Consider the following 22286-nt stretch of genomic DNA (forward strand, 5'->3'; position numbering starts at 1 on the left):
TAGTTGATGATTTCTAGCACCATTCTCTTTTTTGATCCATGTTGTCTTTCATCATAATGAAGTCGATTGTTAAATTTTTCTTCAACACGTTCAAAATGTTCCTGCAAAGTGACACCTCCAAAGAACTCCCTCAAGATCCCTGTCTTGTTCCTTGAAACATCCTTAGTCATTTATTTTATGAACCCTTAGATTGAAAATCTATAAAAAGTAAAATTTATGTATTGTCTTGGATTTAAATGGTAAAATATCTAGGAGTTAATTTTTAAGCTTAGCAATATACAGAACTTCTACATTTGAAGCACCTGAGAAAGAATGTATCTGGTGTCTGATTTCTCAAGAGAAGCACCATAACCTTGTGGGAGAGAGACTTGACTCTGTTCAGGCTGGTAATTATTTTAAGCATGATAAACATACCACACTGAAAGCTGGGCCTTTTCAAAGCTGGATTGGAAGGTAATCAATCTAAAGAACACACTAATTGGGGATCATTCAGTAGAGTAATTCAAATTAACTGTGGTCAATATTTTAACATTTTAGATGTTAAACTTCGGTTGTTCAAGTTAAATCAAAACTCCGACACGCTAAATTCATTTTTAAATGTTCAGGTATCCTTAAGCATCATCTGAAGTAATATCTCTCTCTCTACATCATCTTGTTGTATTATCTCAAGGAAAAAAAAATCCTAGGCCTTCTCCCTCGGGTCATGTTCCATTTACCCCCTGAAATGACTCTGGCATGCAATGTGCTCCTGTTCATCTAAGTATGTGCAAGGTTGTGAAGATACTGGGGATTTCTGACTTGACTTCTGCAGAAGTTCAAGCCAGAAGAGCCCTGGAGTATTGTATTTTTAAAGTATTTTAAGTAATTCTTGCCTTCTGTGATTATTATTTTTTTTTTTTAATCTCTTTAAAATATTAAATGTCAACTATTTGGGACTGCGTTATCAAAATTTTCAGCTCAGAATGTTTCTAAAATCTTTAATGCATAAATATCAACTTTGGGGTTTCAATCCACCCTCCTTTGCCAACAAGTTAGCTCCCCAAGTGTCGCAGAAATAAACAACTACAGCTTTAGATAACAGCATAAAGCCTTTTAAAATGTTGGGTTTGGTACTTCTGTTGGCTTGTGGATTAAGTGACATTTCCAGGGAACCCAGCAGTGTATTGCTTCTGTTGTTTGCTGCTATATATAATTTGTCTTCTGAGGCAGAAGTACAGCTCTTTTGAGCACTGGAACAGTGAAGTTTCCTGGTTTAATAGAAGCAACATGAAGATTTTTTTTCTTTGCCTTATTTCAATTTTTAAAAATTGGCTTGAAATCTTCTCTTAGGGAACAAATTCCCCTTCCACTACCTGGTTTGCTGTTTTGCTTAAGGCAATCCTGAAGATGATAGTGTAGTGAAATCTACTTTTTATTTTAATTAGGATAAGATAATTTCTTAGCTGCTGTTATAGTTAAAGGTTGCAAAATAAGTATGTCTGTTATCTGTTTTAAAGCATTCATTGAGGAAATGCTTTTCAGTAGAAAATCTAAATGAGTCTTGTCATATGCAGAATTTTAAAACACCTATTCATACATACTTTGTTTGTTGCATGAAGACCATATATATATGTATTTGAGCATTACAGAGGTTTTCTCAGAATTGGAGATCATTTCGTTTTTTCTCACCATTTAAACTATTCTGCAATTACTAGGGAAGCATCACTTACTTATAGTAAAAAAAAAAGTATTTCTTTAAGTGTTAAATTATATGGAAACATAACATATAGATAACCACTTTAATCATACCATGAGAAACACTTCCGAGCCAGTAAGAAAATTCAAAGAATGCATTATGTTCAATCAGGCAACACTGTGACTCCCATCTTAGCAACCACAAATCAGACTGGCACCAAAACTATGTAAAATTTACAATATATTTCCAAATTTTCATTGCAAAACTAGTTAATTCTTGGGTTTGTCTGGCATCTGTTCCTATGGTGCATTTGAATAAAACACATGTAAAGTGACCACAAACAAGGTAATGAGGGCATAAAATGAAGGGATTCCCATTGATAGGGGACTGGATTTTTGTGATGGCTCTATTAAATAATTTTATTTAGTTGATGATTTCTAGCACCATTCTCTTTTTTGATCCATGTTGTCTTTCATCATAATGAAGTCGATTGTTAAATTTTTCTTCAACACGTTCAAAATGTTCCTGCAAAGTGACACCTCCAAAGAACTCCCTCAAGATCCCTGTCTTGTTCCTTGAAACATCCTTAGTCATTCATTTTATGAACCCTTAGATTGAAAATCTATAAAAAGTAAAATTTATGTATTGTCTTGGATTTAAATGGTAAAATATCTAGGAGTTAATTTTTAAGCTTAGCAATATACAGAACTTCTACATTTGAAGCACCTGAGAAAGAATGTATCTGGTGTCTGATTTCTCAAGAGAAGCACCATAACCTTGTGGGAGAGAGACTTGACTCTGTTCAGGCTGGTAATTATTTTAAGCATGATAAACATACCACACTGAAAGCTGGGCCTTTTCAAAGCTGGATTGGAAGGTAATCAATCTAAAGAACACACTAATTGGGGATCATTCAGTAGAGTAATTCAAATTAACTGTGGTCAATATTTTAACATTTTAGATGTTAAACTTCGGTTGTTCAAGTTAAATCAAAACTCCGACACGCTAAATTCATTTTTAAATGTTCAGGTATCCTTAAGCATCATCTGAAGTAATATCTCTCTCTCTACATCATCTTGTTGTATTATCTCAAGGAAAAAAAAATCCTAGGCCTTCTCCCTCGGGTCATGTTCCATTTACCCCCTGAAATGACTCTGGCATGCAATGTGCTCCTGTTCATCTAAGTATGTGCAAGGTTGTGAAGATACTGGGGATTTCTGACTTGACTTCTGCAGAAGTTCAAGCCAGAAGAGCCCTGGAGTATTGTATTTTTAAAGTATTTTAAGTAATTCTTGCCTTCTGTGATTATTTTATTTTTTTTTTAATCTCTTTAAAATATTAAATGTCAACTATTTGGGACTGCGTTATCAAAATTTTCAGCTCAGAATGTTTCTAAAATCTTTAATGCATAAATATCAACTTTGGGGTTTCAATCCACCCTCCTTTGCCAACAATTTAGCTCCCCAAGTGTCGCAGAAATAAACAACTACAGCTTTAGATAACAGCATAAAGCCTTTTAAAATGTTGGGTTTGGTACTTCTGTTGGCTTGTGGATTAAGTGACATTTCCAGGGAACCCAGCAGTGTATTGCTTCTGTTGTTTGCTGCTATATATAATTTGTCTTCTGAGGCAGAAATATGGCTCATTTGAGCACTGGAACAGTGAAGTTTGCTGGTTTAATAGAAACAACATGAAGATTTTTTTTTTTGCCTTATTTAAATTTTTAAAAATTGGCTTCAAATCTTCTCTTAGGGAACAAATTCCCCTTCCACTACCTGGTTTGCTGTTTTACTTAAGGCAATCCTGAAGATGATAGTGTAGTGAAATCTACTTTTTATTTTAATTAGGATAAGATGATTTCTTAGCTGCTGTTATAGTTTAAGGTTGCAAAATAAGTATGTCTGTCATCTGTTTTAAAGCATTCATTGAGGAAATGCTTTTCAGTAGAAAATCTAAATGAGTCTTGTCATATGCAGAACCTTAAAACACCTATTCATGCGTACTTTATTTATTTTGTTTGTTGCATGAAGACAATATATATATGTATTTGAACATTACAGAGGTTTTCTCAGAATTGGAGATCTAAAATCATTAGGTTGTCTTGATTCTATGAACAGTGTTTTATGGCTGGGAACAGTTGAACATCCTAACCGAGTGTCTGATGGTTCCAGGGCTGTTTCTGGAGTGGCTCCCCCTCGCAGTAAGCCTCACCAAAAACTTGCAGAAAACTCTAACATATAGATAACCACTTTAATCATACCATGAGAAACACTTCCGAGCCAGTAAGAAAATTCAAAGAATGCATTATGTTCAATCAGGCAACACTGTGACTCCAGGCTTAGCAACCACAAATCAGACTGGCACCAAAACTATGTAAAATTTACAATATATTTCCAAATTTTCATTGCAAAACTAGTTAATTCTTGGGTTTGTCTGGCATCTGTTCCTATGGTGCATTTGAATAAAACACATGTAAAGTGACCACAAACAAGGTAATGAGGGCATAAAATGAAGGGATTCCCATTGATAGGGGACTGGATTTTTGTGATGGCTCTATTAAATAATTTTATTTAGTTGATGATTTCTAGCACCATTCTCTTTTTTGATCCATGTTGTCTTTCATCATAATGAAGTCGATTGTTAAATTTTTCTTCAACACGTTCAAAATGTTCCTGCAAAGTGACACCTCCAAAGAACTCCCTCAAGATCCCTGTCTTGTTCCTTGAAACATCCTTAGTCATTTATTTTATGAACCCTTAGATTGAAAATCTATAAAAAGTAAAATTTATGTATTGTCTTGGATTTAAATGGTAAAATATCTAGGAGTTAATTTTTAAGCTTAGCAATATACAGAACTTCTACATTTGAAGCACCTGAGAAAGAATGTATCTGGTGTCTGATTTCTCAAGAGAAGCACCATAACCTTGTGGGAGAGAGACTTGACTCTGTTCAGGCTGGTAATTATTTTAAGCATGATAAACATACCACACTGAAAGCTGGGCCTTTTCAAAGCTGGATTGGAAGGTAATCAATCTAAAGAACACACTAATTGGGGATCATTCAGTAGAGTAATTCAAATTAACTGTGGTCAATATTTTAACATTTTAGATGTTAAACTTCGGTTGTTCAAGTTAAATCAAAACTCCGACACGCTAAATTCATTTTTAAATGTTCAGGTATCCTTAAGCATCATCTGAAGTAATATCTCTCTCTCTACATCATCTTGTTGTATTATCTCAAGGAAAAAAAAATCCTAGGCCTTCTCCCTCGGGTCATGTTCCATTTACCCCCTGAAATGACTCTGGCATGCAATGTGCTCCTGTTCATCTAAGTATGTGCAAGGTTGTGAAGATACTGGGGATTTCTGACTTGACTTCTGCAGAAGTTCAAGCCAGAAGAGCCCTGGAGTATTGTATTTTTAAAGTATTTTAAGTAATTCTTGCCTTCTGTGATTATTATTTTTTTTTTTTAATCTCTTTAAAATATTAAATGTCAACTATTTGGGACTGCGTTATCAAAATTTTCAGCTCAGAATGTTTCTAAAATCTTTAATGCATAAATATCAACTTTGGGGTTTCAATCCACCCTCCTTTGCAAACAAGTTAGCTCCCCAAGTGTCGCAGAAATAAACAACTACAGCTTTAGATAACAGCATAAAGCCTTTTAAAATGTTGGGTTTGGTACTTCTGTTGGCTTGTGGATTAAGTGACATTTCCAGGGAACCCAGCAGTGTATTGCTTCTGTTGTTTGCTGCTATATATAATTTGTCTTCTGAGGCAGAAATATGGCTCATTTGAGCACTGGAACAGTGAAGTTTGCTGGTTTAATAGAAACAACATGAAGATTTTTTTTTTTGCCTTATTTAAATTTTTAAAAATTGGCTTCAAATCTTCTCTTAGGGAACAAATTCCCCTTCCACTACCTGGTTTGCTGTTTTACTTAAGGCAATCCTGAAGATGATAGTGTAGTGAAATCTACTTTTTATTTTAATTAGGATAAGATGATTTCTTAGCTGCTGTTATAGTTTAAGGTTGCAAAATAAGTATGTCTGTCATCTGTTTTAAAGCATTCATTGAGGAAATGCTTTTCAGTAGAAAATCTAAATGAGTCTTGTCATATGCAGAACCTTAAAACACCTATTCATGCGTACTTTATTTATTTTGTTTGTTGCATGAAGACAATATATATATGTATTTGAACATTACAGAGGTTTTCTCAGAATTGGAGATCTAAAATCATTAGGTTGTCTTGATTCTATGAACAGTGTTTTATGGCTGGGAACAGTTGAACATCCTAACCGAGTGTCTGATGGTTCCAGGGCTGTTTCTGGAGTGGCTCCCCCTCGCAGTAAGCCTCACCAAAAACTTGCAGAAAACTCTGCAGGGAGTTGGGCTCCATATTGCGCTGTCACCTGAAAATTTGAGCAATTTTTCATTCTCATAGTAGGAATAATAATAATAATAGCCATTTTTAAATAATTTGAATGAAAAAACTGTCCCATAATGGTGGAAGCTTTAGCAGATCATTAAGGCTGATGTCAATTTTGTGATATAATAATATTTTTTTTTCTTAATCAGGTTGAAACTATATCAACATCTTTAAGCAAAAACGATAGCCATCTACAAAACATCCTTTCGGGACAGTGCTACAATTTTGTTTGCATAAATGTAAGTAGTAAAGCTGTGTGCTTTTAGTGTTGCACTTAGTAGTAGTGGTAAATAATAATTCAGTATTTGCATACTTTCTATCCTCTTGATGTATCCATTTCACTGTTTGGTGTTTCTGATGTGCACTGAACTAGACCTTTGAGATACTGGACCATTCTTTCTCTCCTGGTTCTGCACTTCCATCAGTATGTTTTTAAACCAGCCATGAGGTCTTGAACAAGAGGGATGCAAGTAAAAGTAGTTTGGAATTTCCTTTCTTAGATATTGTATTAAAGTGAATTGTCTCAACAAAAAGTATGTTGTATGTGTAGCCATCTAATTGTGCATTGCCACCAGGGTCTAAATTTGTGTTTCCCATTTTGGACACGTGCGTGTCGTGCAATCTGTATTTGAGTCCCTGTATGGGAACAAGAAGGTTTTAGATAAACCATATCTGAGACAAGTAAAGACCCTTAAACTTGTTGGTTTTATATGTGTATATATATTATGTGTGTGCATATATATATTTCTTAAGGGTAATCAAATAAAAAAAAACGGAAACAAAAAAATGATATATCTTTTTTTGTTAAATAAAAAATCTTTTAATTCCATTTTTATGAAATCATTGTTTGATGCTTTCAGTAATTCTAAACCTTTATTTTCATTTAGGATAAAAAAAGTGCTGTTCAAGAAACCCAGCAACTAGCGGATATGTTGGAAAAATCAAATATTCCTCTCTTATACCCAGTTGTCCTTATTTTGGTAGGTAACTCCTGTAAGTTGCTGTAAGTTGCATTCATCTAATGAAATACTTTTAAATGTTAGACTGGTTTAAAACTATTTCAAGAGAGAATCATAGAATCGTGTAGGTTGGAAGGGACCTTTAAGATCATTGAGTCCAACCATCAACCTAAGGCTGCCAAACCCATCACTGAACCACGTCCCTCAGCACCATGTCTACACAGCTCTTAAATATCTCCAGGGGTGGTGATTCCAAGCTGCTGCTAGCTCTGAATAAAATTGTAAAATTTAACTGTAAATTGGACTGTAAAGAACATCATTTGCACTTCAGCAAATGTACTGCATGCTGTCAGGAAATAAAGCAACACCAGCAAATGACAAATTATTAGTTATATATTTCTGGAGAAGCCTCATTGTGGCTGGTCGTGCTGAACTGTTAACTCCTGCTCTGCTGCTGTGCTCCATCGCTGCTGTGGATGCTGCAGGTGATGAACTCTGCTGGAATGCTCAGCTGAAACACAATTAAGCAGCTTTATTTTCTTCGATGCTGTGTGGTTTGTTCAAAGTTTTAAAATTGTTGTTGTTTTTCTGGTCCAAGTATTAAAAATTAACTTTGAACTACTTTACTACATACTGTACTTACTGAGATGTTCTAAGACTGAAAAATCTATTCTGGTAGAATTTTTAAAGGGTATTTTTGGCTGAAATTCTCATTACTTGAATATTGCTGCCAGAACAATTTATCAGTTCATGTGGGTGACAGAAGGTGTACGTGACTTTTATTTTACTCAGACTGTTAAAAAGGAGAAAATATGAGTAAATTTGAATGTCTTGATGCAGTGTAACTAGACCAAATTAATTCCATCATTATATTTGCTGGCTTAATAAATAGGGATGAGAAGCGTTGGGTGAAATGAGTGTCATTGATGCCATATGTCACCAAGGATTGTGCCTCTGGAATATCTTTATTTTACTGTCCAGCAATACAGCAAGATAATATGTTGTGATTTAAAAATATAATGCCATATATGAAGTTCCTGAAAAAGGAAGAAATATTCTAGCTGGGGCCTAAATAGTTTCTCAAGTGCATAGTCTAGTGATCTCAAGGTAAAACTGAGCATTTACTTCTCAATTTTACGCTTAATCTGAAATTTAGGTAATGAAATTTCATTAGTGATCTAACAAATAAATGAGATATTGTGAAGATCAATTATTTTTACAAATGAACAAGTTATATCCTTACCTACGGTATGCTGTTGTCTTGGAGTGAGCCACTATAATTCTCTGAACATCAATATTTAGCACTTTATTTCTAGATCATCTTTTTTTCTTGACCCTATTTCTGAGGAAGTTCAGGGTAGAGCTTTAATTTTACTGAATTTTCAAAGATAAATTATTTCTGCCTTTGATAATCAGAGCAATTATACGCCTCCAATTCTGTTGCCCGTTTACAAGGGCTACTGGATGTGGAGAATGCTCTTTTCTGGACTGAGAATGTTTTCATTAGCCCTTTTTCAAGACTATAAAAGCATTTCTGTCTGTTAAATTTTGTGCAGATAAAATTAGAATCAACTAGGTAATATTACAGCGTTAAAAGCATGCTTAATTTGTGCCCCATTCGTAGCTAATCTCAACCTTGGACTGAATTTAAATGGGTGTTTTTTAGTGTGACACGTGGAATGTGAGAGCTTTGTTTTAATAATTATAGCTATAAATATTCTGGACAAATAATGCTTACACAAGCTCACCAGGAGCTCAGGTTCTGCCCCTAAGAAGCCAGATCTTGTAGTCATTGTAGAATCCAACACCATTTTAAGTGAAAGTGTACCTGCTTGAGCAGCCTGCACAAATTATTTAGGTGGACACCTTTAAAAATATAACCGGAGAAAAGGCTACATTTAATCCCTTTACTGTACTCCAGATCCATCACTTGAAATTTCCTAAAACTAGACAGTAGGAGAGAAGTCTCATTAAAAAGTGGAAGCAGTTGCTAACATTTAAAACACAGATACACACGTATTTCTTAAAAGTGTCTTTAAAAAATGAAGTACCCTAACTATGAAAAGGCATTTCAAATTTTATGAAGTTACCACACTATCTTTGTAGAAATACAAGAAGGAAAAACCAGGAGGACTGGAAAGTGGGTTTTAAATGACTGAAGAATTAGCTAAACCAAGCATTGTCTCATGTGAATCACTGGGAACTTCTTAAATCCTTTAAACTCCTGATCCTTGAAACTCATTACAGATGGTAGGGCTGGGGGACAGAGTCTTCCTTTAGCAGCCTTTAATTAAATTCATTATTGGGTGTCCTCTTCAGTAAGGCTTGTGAGTGGGATTCTCTTTAGCTTTGTTCTTTGCTCCAAACTGCATTTAACATAACACCTGAATGCATTGTTACCCAATGTTACCTTGTAAGACACTTTCTTTTGATGTAAAGGGCACATTAATATTTCTCAGGCAAAACGTGACTCAGAATTTTAAGCAACCGGGTGACATTTAAAGGCATAAGTTTTTAGGTACTAGCTGTACGGGAAAGATTATTCTTTTCCACTCTCAAAAGTGGAACTGTTGCTGGTAGTGAAGAATTGAAAGGATAAATGAGGAGAGCAGCTAGCTGCTTCCAGTCCTACCTCCTCATCAGGAGCAGCCTAATGTAGGCTTTTGTGTAATTATAATGTTCTTGTCTATTCTTTGGTTTCAGGACACGTGTAGCTTTTTCATAGCAATCTGATAATTAAGAGAATCAGTTATTTTTCCTTCTGATACTCAGCTTCTTCAGTTGTAAAAATGAGAGATGTTATGGTTGTACCCGATTGTCTGTTAAACCAGCCTGGGGAGAATTATCCCAGTGAAAGGTTGAGGTTGCACTGGACACGATGACCTCTGTCCATATTCCCACCTATAAATTGCCACAGATTTCAAGGTCTATCCTGGGGTATAGCAGAAAGGAGAATATTAATGTTATAGGAGAAATAAAGAGGCACAGAGGTAAACTCCATGCTGTTTGATGCATTTGCCTGCATCAAACCAGAATCCTCTCCAGCTCTGCTATAACCAGAAGAATAAGATTCTTAAACTAACATTCCTTTTCTGAGTCATACATGTTCACGTTCGTAGGTGCTATGGATGGATATGGTTTTTATTTTGTTGTTATTACTTAGAGTTAGAAAGAAAGGAGTGCTTGTACTTCAGCTCTGTAGTTGCCATTATTTGCGTTTCAGTACAGAAGTAAGTTTGGGGAAAAAAATCTCTTTTTAAAGCTGTGGAACAGGTTAATGGTAAAGAGGTGTTAGGTCGTGTTCTCTTAAAATAATAGGTGTTTAAATTTCCTGTAAATAGCAGTAAATGAGCAGTACTTAGCCTTGTTTTGGGTAAAAAATAACAAACTAAGGAGTGTTTGAAAATTAGGCTCTGCCTGTGTACTAGAAGACAATAGCTTTGCTCCTGATGAATATGTACTTATTCAGTGCATATTCAGACAGTAAACAGCTTTTAAAAAAGTGTTACAAGGGAAAAATGAGTAAAAACCTATTACTGTCAGGATAAATTGAACACAAGGTACAAAGGGAACTTGAAATAATTTTCCCAAGCACAGATCTCAGGGCTACCTCTCTACTCCTACCTCTCTGTAGTACTCACAGAAAAGTTTTGTATCGATGGAATCATTAAGCCAGAAAAATATTTTCCCTTTCATTTAAGGGAAGAGGTATTTCTGCTATTAATAGATGCTGAAACTTTATGTGCATAGTCCTTAATTTTGATAGAAGCTTTGTAAAGTAAACTGATTGAACTGGTGAACATGTCAGCCTTGGGAAAGGGTTGAGCTGGATATGAGACCTGTCTTTCCCTGCCCCAGAGCTCACGGTAGTCCTGTCCCTACCTTCTTTTGAAATAGTTTCTGCTTTTTAAACTTTCAGTGCTACCTTGAAATTAATCCAATTTAGGCAACTAATATGCTATACTGAAAAGGTAGTAAATTCAAAATAAATCTGTAAAGAACGCAGTTCCATTTTGAAAACCTCTAAGATGCTTAAGAACAACACCTGTATTTCTCTCTGATAGTAAAAAAAATATTCTGTGAAAGTTAGAACTTACAAAAGAATGTTGTTCATTTTCTGATTTAATGAAGTATTTTTAATATGAAGTTCGAACATTGTGTTCTGATGAGTTCTGGCATATTGCTTTCACTGTGCTTTGAAAAGAAATAATTTTCATGTCACTAAATGTATAAGTAGTGAAACTTCATAGTAACAGAAGCTAACTAAGAAAAATCTTTGTTAGCCTATAAATGAGATACTGAAAACTGCCAGTCTAAAATAACACATTATGGATTTTTTTCTTTCTTCTTTTTTATTTTCCTTTTTTTTTTTCCTTTGCAGGTGCACTTGGATATTTCAGAAAATATTTCTTTCAGCATTGGGATGGAAGAAATAACTAGGATGAAGAAATTTGCAAAGGAAGTGAAAAAGAAAAATATTTTGGTTTATGGTCTCCTTATCCAATATAAGGTATGTAATTTTTTTCTACATTCAGATTATCTCCTTTTGTCATTTATAAGATTAATGATAGAATCTTCATTTAAAACAAAATCAAAGGGAAAAAACATGACATGAAGAAGATTTTTTGGGAATATTCTTGCCTGTTCTTGTTCAAAATTCAGAAGAGCCTGTAGTTATAGGCAAAAATGAAAGCATTTTGAGAGAGGAATATATTGTAAACATTTTTTAGAAGTACACGAAAATGTCAGGGCCCTTTTTGCTTTTTCTGCTTTGAAACTTGCTTTTGCAGCATTTAAAAAGTAAAAAAAAAAAAATAGTGAAAGGACATTTGATGAGGGGTTCTGCAGAGTTTTACACTCCTCATTGGGACAGCGTTTGGTGTGATAGAAAGGCCATGGCACAGAGGTGTTGAAACAGTGTCCCTGTCTGCAATAGCTGCAAATTGCCTCAGCTGGAGGCAGAAAGGGTTAGGTCTCCAGCATCCTTTGTACTTACAAAAGCTATTTAAAAAAAAAAACAACACATTTTGCCTTGGAAACGTGTTCTGCCAACCAGAAAAGTGGGCCGCCTCGCCTCCAGCGCAGATACAGTCTGTGCAGCTTCTTCATTTAGTCAGCAAGTTAGATATTCAATGGAAATTTTCATAAAGAAGAATAAATGTCATCTCAACTGATTGTTTTAAGGTTAGGTTAGGTGTTTGGGTTTATATATAGTTCATTGACCGTGGCTACGGTTATCTATCTTTTTCTAGTATACCAAAAAACTTGGTTTTCCCTCCAAATTCTACAGCTTTATTAAGAGCTATGAATATCGATCCCCATCAGTTCATGCTTTTACAGACTTCTGATGCCAACAGAATATGAATAATGTCATTACATGACACTGGTTTGTCTCTAGTTCATACAACATAGAGGGACATACATACAACTATTTTCAATCTTCTTGCTGGTACTATCAAACCCCACTATTTTCCAGGGTGAATTCTGGATTCCTGGTAAAAATCACTTGAATAGCTTGAAATATAGCTTTAAGAGGCACCTGATCATGGTAAAAAGTAACATTGAAAATATTGCATTAGAGTAAGTACAGGTTTTTCCTTTTAAACTTCATTGGGTGAAGTTGGCTTTTATGATTTTATAAGCATATGGATCAAATATACATATGTGGACAGCAATAGTTAGTAAAGCTGAATGGAAAAAACCCCAACTTTTATAATCTTCAGAGGATTTTTGTGACCACGGCACCAAAACATTTTCTAAGTAACAGGCATGTGCAACAACAATGTGAGATCTGAATGGAAATTCTTGATCCTTGGTGGTAAGAGAATCGCAGCAGAATGCTACCTCCATTTTTTTTTAATAAAAAGCTAGAATGGAGAATCGCAGCAGAATGAGCAGAATGCTGCCTCCATTTTTTTTTAATAAAAAGCTAGAATGACTATGTAAGATCACTCCAGGCAGAGTTGTCATTTATTAGTGTGGAAAAAGTATTATGTGGAGTAAAACACTTTGCAGAGTGAGTAAGCTTACTTCTAGCTATCTTGTTTTAATGGCTTTAAAACATGTCCTGCTCACAAAGATGGGGATGTAGACCTGAGTTCCTGCTTGTCACTGTTCTGATAGATGACTAACAAATGGGTTATACACATCATAGGTATGTATATCATATATGCATCAAGTTTACCTTTGGCTACAGATCTGCAAAGAAAGTAATTGTTTCTAGGTGAAGACCTATGGGAAGACTTGATATGAATCTAGAAATGATGTAACCCAAACTTTATTCCTGATCTGGGAGAGAGTGAGAAGGGGGCACTGTGATTGAAAGCAGTTTAAGTGAAAAGACATCTTTAAAACAGGGATTTGTTCATTTGTTTGTTTTTAAATTCCAAAGCAGGATTTGAGAGTCACCAAGGTATTTCACTTCTGAGACAACCTATTAGCTAATAGGTGAATCCATAGATGAGTTCCATGCTTGAGGATGGAAAGATGAATTTCATACAGGCATGATGAGGGGTCCAGAGGCTGTGGAAAAACAAAAAGCACCTGCTGCTGGAATGCAGTTTGCTCAGCCTGTTGTTCCAATAACTTCTGGCAGTATCTGCTTTCCAGAAGTCCTTGAAAGCTATAGTTTATTTCAGGAAAAGAGTGATGACAGGTTACTTCATGGAGCTTCCCTCAAGCTGACAGGTTTGTATCATCACTATCATGTGATGTGCAGTTGATATGCACACGTTCACTAATTCAAAAACAGGAGTAAAATCTAAGGGACATTTATTGAGACACATGACCATGGTAAGACTGAGGTGAAATTATTTTACGTTTAGGAGGGTTATATGATTAAGTGGGTGTGATGATGGGTTGATATGAAGGAATACGAGAACACTCTTAAAGATTCTGCATTTGAAAAGTAAATTTGTTGAAATAAATATCTTTGGAGATACATAACTCGTTTTTATGTTTTGGAAATGGAAGGGAAATGCTTTTGGAACCTACAAGTACATTTTTGACAGTATTGGAGGACATGTGAAGCCTGAAGAAAAAGTATGTCTTCAATTTTTTTTCTTAAATTCAGTGTTTATTTGTTATTTAGAAAAAGGTGTCAAGTACTTCATGAATATTTGATACTCCAAGAAGCTGAAATTCAGGAAAATTAAAGCAAAAAGCTTTAATGTGTTTTATAAATGACCTACTTTGTACCTTCCATTAGCTCAAAAAGAGTGCATGTTCACCAGTTTTACTAAAATAGTTTAGTTATTTCTCTCATAAGCATCATGCATGGAATACCAAATTACTGATACTGATACAAAGATTGGCTCCACTTCATGACAGCTCTAGTTTGCATCCTGAAATTTGAATTGACTTGAATTTCACTTATGAAATTATTTGTAAAGACAGTTCTTTTCTAAACCAGTTTGTCAATGTTAGAAATGGTTTACATATCCCAGACACAGTGGGGTAAACAGTATTCAGTAAATTCCAGAGTCTGAACTTGTAGAGTTAGCTTTTAGGGGGTTTTCAGATGAGTTGAAGGAAATGGCCAATAAGCAAAGTGAATTAAAAATAGGGAGTTTTTATGGAAGATATGACCAGCATATGTTGATGGCAGTGTTATTAAAGTTTAAGTTCCAAGTGTTTTGATATAATGCATACTTTACCTTGAAAATAGCAAGGACTGGTATGGTATTATTATGTATCAGAATAAGATTTTTTTTTTTTTAATAGTAGTTAGTCTAGTAGGGTGTAATGCAGAACAGCCAATTCTGAATATTAGGAGGAAAAGCTATAAAAAGAAGCCAAGTTATCCTTAACTAAACAAAGTTTTACTTAAAAGGGGTGTTAAAAATTGCGAAGGGAACAAAGAATACAAAAGGTAATGTCAAGATATTTCATCTATGCAGGGCTGGAAATATATTAATTTTAAAAACATTGGTTTATGTCATTCAGACATAAAGATTTGGGGGGGAATCTCAGCTGCATGTGGTAGTTATTTGTTGGTCTGTGTTCTGAGCAATGGAATAATACTGAAATTGGACCTTGATCTCACAGACACATGTATTATTATCTTTAAACATATCTTAGGCAGTTAATGATTATATACTTAAATATGACAGTAACGTTTTACAAAAAACTACTTTTTTCTCTGCTTTCTGCTGTTCTTCCTTTTAAAATAATAATGTCTTATGACTGAATTACAAAAAACACATAAAAGCACATAAAAAAAAGAAAATAGAAGCAGCATTTCCTAATATGGGAGTGGAAATTCAGAAGCTTGTAGAGGGTGCAGTAATAAAATCTTGGTCTGAAGTTCGAGTAGTAACTTTATGACTTTTTACAGAGAATAAAAAGGAACAATTATAGTCCAAAATAAAGCATGCATGGATGGACATAGGAAGCCACAGAAATTTTTAAAATATGAAAGTCATACTAATAGATCTTTGTTATAGAACTCTATTAATTTTTAATAATCCTACTTCAGAGAGGCAGTGACAGAATGTTGGGTCGGGGCAGCAAATGTGTGCTAAGGCTTGCCTGGGGTAAGGTGGCCCCAAATACTTTTGCTTCTGAAACTGCTGTTTGATTAAGATAAAGAACTATTCACTGACAGCCAGAAAAATCACAGCCCAAAGACGCAATAGAATAATTGTTATGAAGCTGCTTGAAACTAAAAGGAAAGTGAACTGTGGGTGATTTCTTATGCAAACATACTGGACATTTATTGTAGTCTTTAAGACTTTTTGAAGGCAAGAGGCCCATCTACAGTGTGCTTGATGGCTCAGGAAATACTTAAGAGTCCTAAATGTGTTTTCTGGCTGACTTGGTAAACCAAAAAGGTAAATGTTTGCAATTACTATTTTTAAGGAATCTTTGATGAAAAAGAATTAGGTGCAGACATTAGGGCAGTGGTTCTCAAAACAGGGATCACAGCCCCAAATGGGGTCATCCAAGTGGCAAAGCAGAAGGTGGCTTAGCAATGAGTAGTGAGATAATGAGCCTGAAGGGCAAACCAAGTAAAATCACAAACTGAAAGTTTGGTAACTTGTTGAAAACAAATGAGACCTCCGTGACCCCTGCATGCTTCTGAATTCATTTAGTAATCAGCACAGAATTTGTCAAATGATTGCAATCTGATTAGAATGCTGCAGTCCTGACTGCGTATTTCACAGTAGGTAGAACTGACATAATGAAGAAGGTTTGCAAACACTGACTTCTAAAATAAAACTACAGGTAACTCTTGATGGAATTTTCAGTGAATTAAAGATACAGAACTAGAGGATCTATTAGCTTGGTACTCAAGAAATCAAACATAGACCTGTCCTTTTCCCTTGGGAATGGCTCACACAAAAATAGTTAATTGCTCATAAAGGACAATATTCTGAATGGGCCATATTGCCTTTTAATGGTAGTAGAATTTATGAAATAAAATGTTTATAGGTGATATTTTTGCGTAAATTAATTTTCACGTCTTCAGTACTTTCATTAATATTTAGCTTATCTTTATATTTGAATTTTGGAGTTGGGTGGAGATTATTTGAAGCAGATTCATTTCCTTTAGTGAAAGGATTATGGTTTCACAGAGAAGAATCATTGTGCTCCGTCTGTCTTTTCACACACACAAACAATTAGAGATCACTTTCTAACCCACATTGATAGTTTTGTCTTTGATTTTGTTCTGAAATCTCAAACAATTCATTGTTGATTGATATATTTTATTGTATGAATGTGTGTAAATCTTAACAGGCTGTGTTTAAAGTGTGTGATCAAATCCATTGGTCTGTCTGGTTAATGAGATCATCAGAAATTTTTATCTGTCAGACACTCACATGAAAGCACATTTACAGAAATTTCTCAAAACAGCACAGTTTAAAATATAGATTTAGTTATACTGTTTGTAACAACTGCCTGTTAGCACATCATATTTCTGTAATTTTCCATGGCAGTATAAAAAGTGTTGGAGAGTTCTCTTAAGATTTCTGTCAATGAAATATTTATGTTATTTAACTACAGAAAATAAGTTCTAAATTTCATGTCTGAAAGACAGAAGGCTGAGTAGTTCCAAAGAAGTACTTCTCTGTGTGTTTTTTTTTCCTGCTATGTAATATAGACAGAAATAATAAACCAGCGAGGTGGCTTTCTATTTTGAACTGAAATCCGTTCGACCAAGCCAGCCTTCTCCATCTCTTTTGAACCATTCAGAGCATGTCAAGAAATTAAAAAATAGGTCACATCTCTGAAACATTAGTCAGTTAAATATATTAATTTCAAGTTTACTGATATGTTGGTTAAACCTGGGGCTTTGAGTCAGGAAAGGTCATAAACATTTGAGCGTTAAATTACTTAACACAAAACCTGGAAATCTCACTTTGCTGGGAAGGCTGTGGTGCTGCAGGAAGCACAGCCCCTTCCCTGTACTGTGGCTGAGTTTTCTAAATGCTTTGAAGCCTGATGCTGGGTCATATTGATCAACAAATTGTGATTGCTATTTTTTTTTTTCAGGGTTTTAGCACGTCTTCCTTGAATGCATGTATACGTGCTCTTGTATTTGCTTGCTCATTTTCTCTCTCCATCTTTCTCTCTCCCTTGCCTTTCCTTATTTCCCCTCAATTTCACTGAATTTCACTGAATTTCTAGAGTTGGAAGGGACCATAGAGATCATCTAGTCCAACTCCCCTGCTGAAGCAGGATAGCCCAGAGCTAGAGCATGTTACTCAGGAGCATCCAGGCGGGTTTTGAAAATCTCCAAAGAAGGGGACTCCACAACCTCCCTGGGCAGCCTGTTCCAGGGTTCCGTCACCCTCACCGTGAAGAAGTTTCTCCTCATATTTGAGTGGAACCTCTTATGTTCCAACTTGTGCCCGTTGCCCCTCGTCCTCTCAGTGGGGACCACTGAAAAGAGTCTGGCTCCCTCCTCCTTCAACCCTACTGATATGTTGGTTAAACCTGGGGCTTTGAGTCAGGAAAGGTCATAAACATTTGAGCGTTAAATTACTTAACACAAAACCTGGAAATCTCACTTTGCTGGGAAGGCTGTGGTGCTGCGGGAAGCGCAGCCCCTTCCCTGTACTGTGGCTGAGTTTTCTAAATGCTTTGAAGCCTGATGCTGGGTCATATTGATCAACAAATTGTGATTGCTATTTTTTTTTTTCAGGGTTTTAGCACGTCTTCCTTGAATGCATGTATACGTGCTCTTGTATTTGCTTGCTCATTTTCTCTCTCCATCTTTCTCTCTCCCTTGCCTTTCCTTATTTCCCCTCAATTTCACTGAATTTCACTGAATTTCTAGAGTTGGAAGGGACCATAGAGATCATCTAGTCCAACTCCCCTGCTGAAGCAGGATTGCCTTGGGGCTTTGAGTCAGGAAAGGTCATAAACATTTGAGTGTTAAATTATTTAACACAAAACCTGGAAATCTCACTTTGCTGGGAAGGCTGTGGTGCTGCAGGAAGCACAGCCCCTTCCCTGTACTGTGGCTGAGTTTCCTAGATGCTTTGAAGCCTGATGCTGAGTCATATTGATCAACAAATTGTGATTACTATTCTTTTTTTTTCAGGGTTTTAGCACATCTTCCTTGAATGCATGTATACCTGCTCTTGTATTTGCTTGCTCATTTTCTCTCTCCCTTTCCTTTCCGTGTTTCCCCTCAATTTTTCCTTCTCTCCCAGCCTAAACAGGAAATAACTTTCCTTTCCGTGTTTCCCCTCAATTTTTCCTTCTCTCCCAGCCTAAACAGGAAATAAATTACTGGATTTATTACAACTGGGCAACTTTACTAAAGGCACTTAATTGCAGCGTTTTCACAAACTAACTTTGCAGGGCAGTACCTCGGTCCCAATCTGAGGAAGATGAGCTTTTTAGAAAAATAATTGGTAACCTTTTGGGTTTTCATTAAATAACTGCATAGGTTTTTATCAGAGAAAGGTCGGAAAGTTGCTCAATTTGTCTCTGCTATTACAGCTTCTAGGAGTTATAACAAGCTGCACAGAAAATGAGGAGATTAGTGTTTTATGCCTTTTACACATGACCTTTTTATACTTATTTCAGCTCTTGAACTTATAGTTGGAGAAATCAGAGTTCTCCCATCACCTTTGTCAGCCAAAATGATTAAGTCATGTAGACTTATCTTACAAGTTATGTCTTCATAAAAAGGTCTTTAATCTTCCTTGCTTTTATAGCCCAGTTCAGCCATTCTGGCCATGCTAATGTGGTGGGTTGACCCTGGCTGGATGCTGGGTGCCCACCAAAGCCACTCTGTCACTCCCCTCCTCAGCTGGACCGGGGAGAGAAAATACAGTGAAGGGCTCCTGGGTCGAGATAAGGATGGGGGAGATCACTCAGCAATTACTGACACAGGCAAAACAGACTCAATTTGGGGAAATTAATTTATTACCAATCAAATCAGAGTAGGGTAACAAAATAGAATAAAATCTTAAAACACCTTCCTCCCACCCCTCCCTTATTCCTGGCCTCAACTTCACTCCCAGTTTCTCTACCACCTCCCCCTGCAGTGATGCAGGGGGACGGGGAATGGGGGTTGTGGTCAGTTCATCATACATTGTCTCTGCTGCTCCTTCCTCCTTGGGGGAAGGACTCCTGATGTTCTTCCCTTGCTCCAGAATGGGGACCCTCCCATGGGAGACGGTTCTCCATGAACTTCTCCAACATGAGTCCTTCCCACGAGCTGCAGTTTGTCACAAATTGCTCCAGCGTAGGTCCCCTCCACACAGTGCAGTCTTTCAGGAACAGACTGCTCCAGTGTGGGTCCTACACAGGGCCACAGGTCCTGCCAGGAGCCTGCTCCAGCGTGGGCTCTCCATGAGGTCACAACCTCCTTCAGGCATCCGCTTGCTCTTCTCTCCTTTTATCTTTCTTTTTCTGCTTTGTCTTTATTGTCCCATGCTTCTGTGGATCTTCCTGCTCCTCTTATGGCCCGTCACCGTGGGTTTGTTATTCAGAAGGTGTTGGCAAATTTTGTCCTGTCTAGACAGGCTTTTTTTCTTCTTTCTTCAGCCATAACCTTATGTCCTAGCAGAGTCTTCCCTTCTGAGATCTCGAGCACAGCCTGTTTCATGCATACTGACTTATCTTTCAGCTTCAATGTGTGTTTCTTTTTGCTGTCTGAGTGTTGCTTTCATCTCACACGTGTCTCTGGCTTTATAGAGAGATGACAGAGGAGCACTCTCATGCAAGCTCCCCTGATGTCTGTGAGCTCTGAGCATCCTCTCGTGCCCTTGTCAGCCATGGTTTCTCATCTAGCCATTTGATTCATCTTATCTGTTGAATTACTGCCTGCAAAGGTACAAATATCTCCTTTCTTCTTAAGCGTTGCTCACCCGTATTCACACCAAGCCTCTTGCAAACCTTTCTGCAAGCAGCATCTAATCCAGCCAACCATCAAGCAAGAAACAAGCAAAAAAATTCACTTTCAGCCAACAAATACTTGTTTCTTTTCACTGAGGATAAAGCCAGAGCAATCTCCGAGTGCATTCTGCTGCTCACTTCTGGTGGCTGAGAGATGTTTGCTTTTTAGCATTTAAAGATAACAGGAACAAATCTTGCGGCAACTTTATCTCAGTGATGTTCAGTCTCTAAAGATTTCTGCTGGCTTTTATCTAAGTATGTTTTGGAACATCTGGGTATGAAGGCAGGTTCATATCTCAGGATAGTGTGAGACACGCGATGTTTGAAGTTAAATTGAAACTCTACTGTGAAGACTCTCTTAAGACATGGAAATGCATGAATTTAAGATTAACAGATGTAGAATGAGGTACTTTTACATTTTGTAAAAAAAATGTACTGTAATTCAGAGAAAGACGTGTAGATGAGAGGAAACCTCCATGGGTAGTGATTTGCATCTGAATTTTGCTGCGAAGTAATTTCTGAAAGTCATTTTCCTATTGTATGCTTGGATTTAAAAAAGGTGAAAACGTCACCATCATAGAATTTCCAGCATTTGCTGTCTGAACTAATTATATTTGATTTTAAAACATTCTTTGAGCTGTCATTTTCTTAAGCCAATTTTATTCACCCGCCTAAATAATATTTTAACTATATTCCAAGTGTAATTTCACACCAGCTCAGAAAAGTCATACTTTGTACTAAGAGGCAGAACCCATTACTTCACAATGTGCTTAAATAAATCTGCTTGATTTATAACTGTTTTAATCTCTGAAGTTTCCACTGAGCAGAATATTTTAAAATATGGGATTGTTTACATTTGGGTTTGATTCAACCTGTGTGGTGCTGGCAGCAGCCTGAATGCTCATTTTTGGCAGAGCCTCCACCTTCAACTTTTTCCTTGACTCAGTTTTTCCACTCTTAGGAAGATACGTGCTGAAGTATCTCTCCCCTGTGTATTTAATTCCTGTGTTCTGTGCTTAAATTTATCAGACCAGGTGTTAAGTTTTGTAGGCAGAATTCGTAGCAAAGCGTCTGACAAACAAGAGATAATGTACGGTCCCTACTTAAATGACAGCAGTAAAGTGAAGTGTGTTTTGTAAGCCTGACTGCACACAAACCTTTACGTCCCCTCACTCCCTGAGCTGTGTGATTTTTAGAAGCTTCTCCCTGTCCTGTGAGATCTTTTCTTACCCAAAATGAGGTAAAACGGCTTCAGAGCTTTTCCTTTGACTAGATCAGATACAGGTTCTGGAGTTCAGATTGAGATTTTTGTTCCCAAAGTCTGCTCTGTGCTGGCAGTGTTCAAGGCACAAAGATTAGTCCGTGGAGCTATGGCCTATCATTATGAGCTCATGGACTTTATGACCAAAATTGTTGTGTTTTCAGAAGGGACAGCATGTGCCTTTTCCTCTGAAGTCAAGAGTAACCTTCCTCCCTCTTTTGGTTCTCTGTTGGAGGAATAGAGGGTGTCAGTTCCTTCTGTAACAGGTAAATTACTTCTTTCAAGAATCACCCTGTTTGGGTTGGGGTGAAGCTCCATTTCTTGTGCACCTTCTTTTCCTCATCTGTTGATAAAAAAATTTAATTAAAACATTTTCCCTCCTCCTCTATTAGATGTATATGTTACATAGTGACATAACTTTTGGTGGTTTTCTTTGTTATGTAAAATATGGGACAAGTGGGCAAAACACGATGCAGTTACCCAGAGCACATATGAAACATTCTCAATTTTGTTTCTAGAAGCAGTGGCAGAAGTTGAGGACTCTGCCTCTGGTGCTTTCTTTTTGGGCAGGAGAAAAACTGAAGCAAATGTGTTGGTGTTTCAGAGT

The 22286-nt window shown here is 36.5% G+C and overlaps 1 protein-coding gene across 1 annotated transcript in view; it reads left to right on the top strand.

Annotated features, from left to right (window-relative positions):
- ISPD (isoprenoid synthase domain containing) overlaps nucleotides 1-22286 on the top strand; it is a 115699-nt gene that overhangs the window by 61612 nt on the left and 31801 nt on the right. The window contains exons 7-9 of the mRNA XM_014937922.1: nucleotides 6253-6342; nucleotides 6991-7083; nucleotides 11444-11572. Coding sequence (XP_014793408.1) covers nucleotides 6253-6342; nucleotides 6991-7083; nucleotides 11444-11572 — 312 coding nt within the window. The remainder of the gene's footprint in view (nucleotides 1-6252; nucleotides 6343-6990; nucleotides 7084-11443; nucleotides 11573-22286) is intronic.

The sequence above is a fragment of the Calidris pugnax genome, unplaced genomic scaffold, assembly GCF_001431845.1.
Source record: "Calidris pugnax isolate Ruff unplaced genomic scaffold, ASM143184v1 scaffold11, whole genome shotgun sequence".
Taxonomy (NCBI): domain Eukaryota; kingdom Metazoa; phylum Chordata; class Aves; order Charadriiformes; family Scolopacidae; genus Calidris; species Calidris pugnax.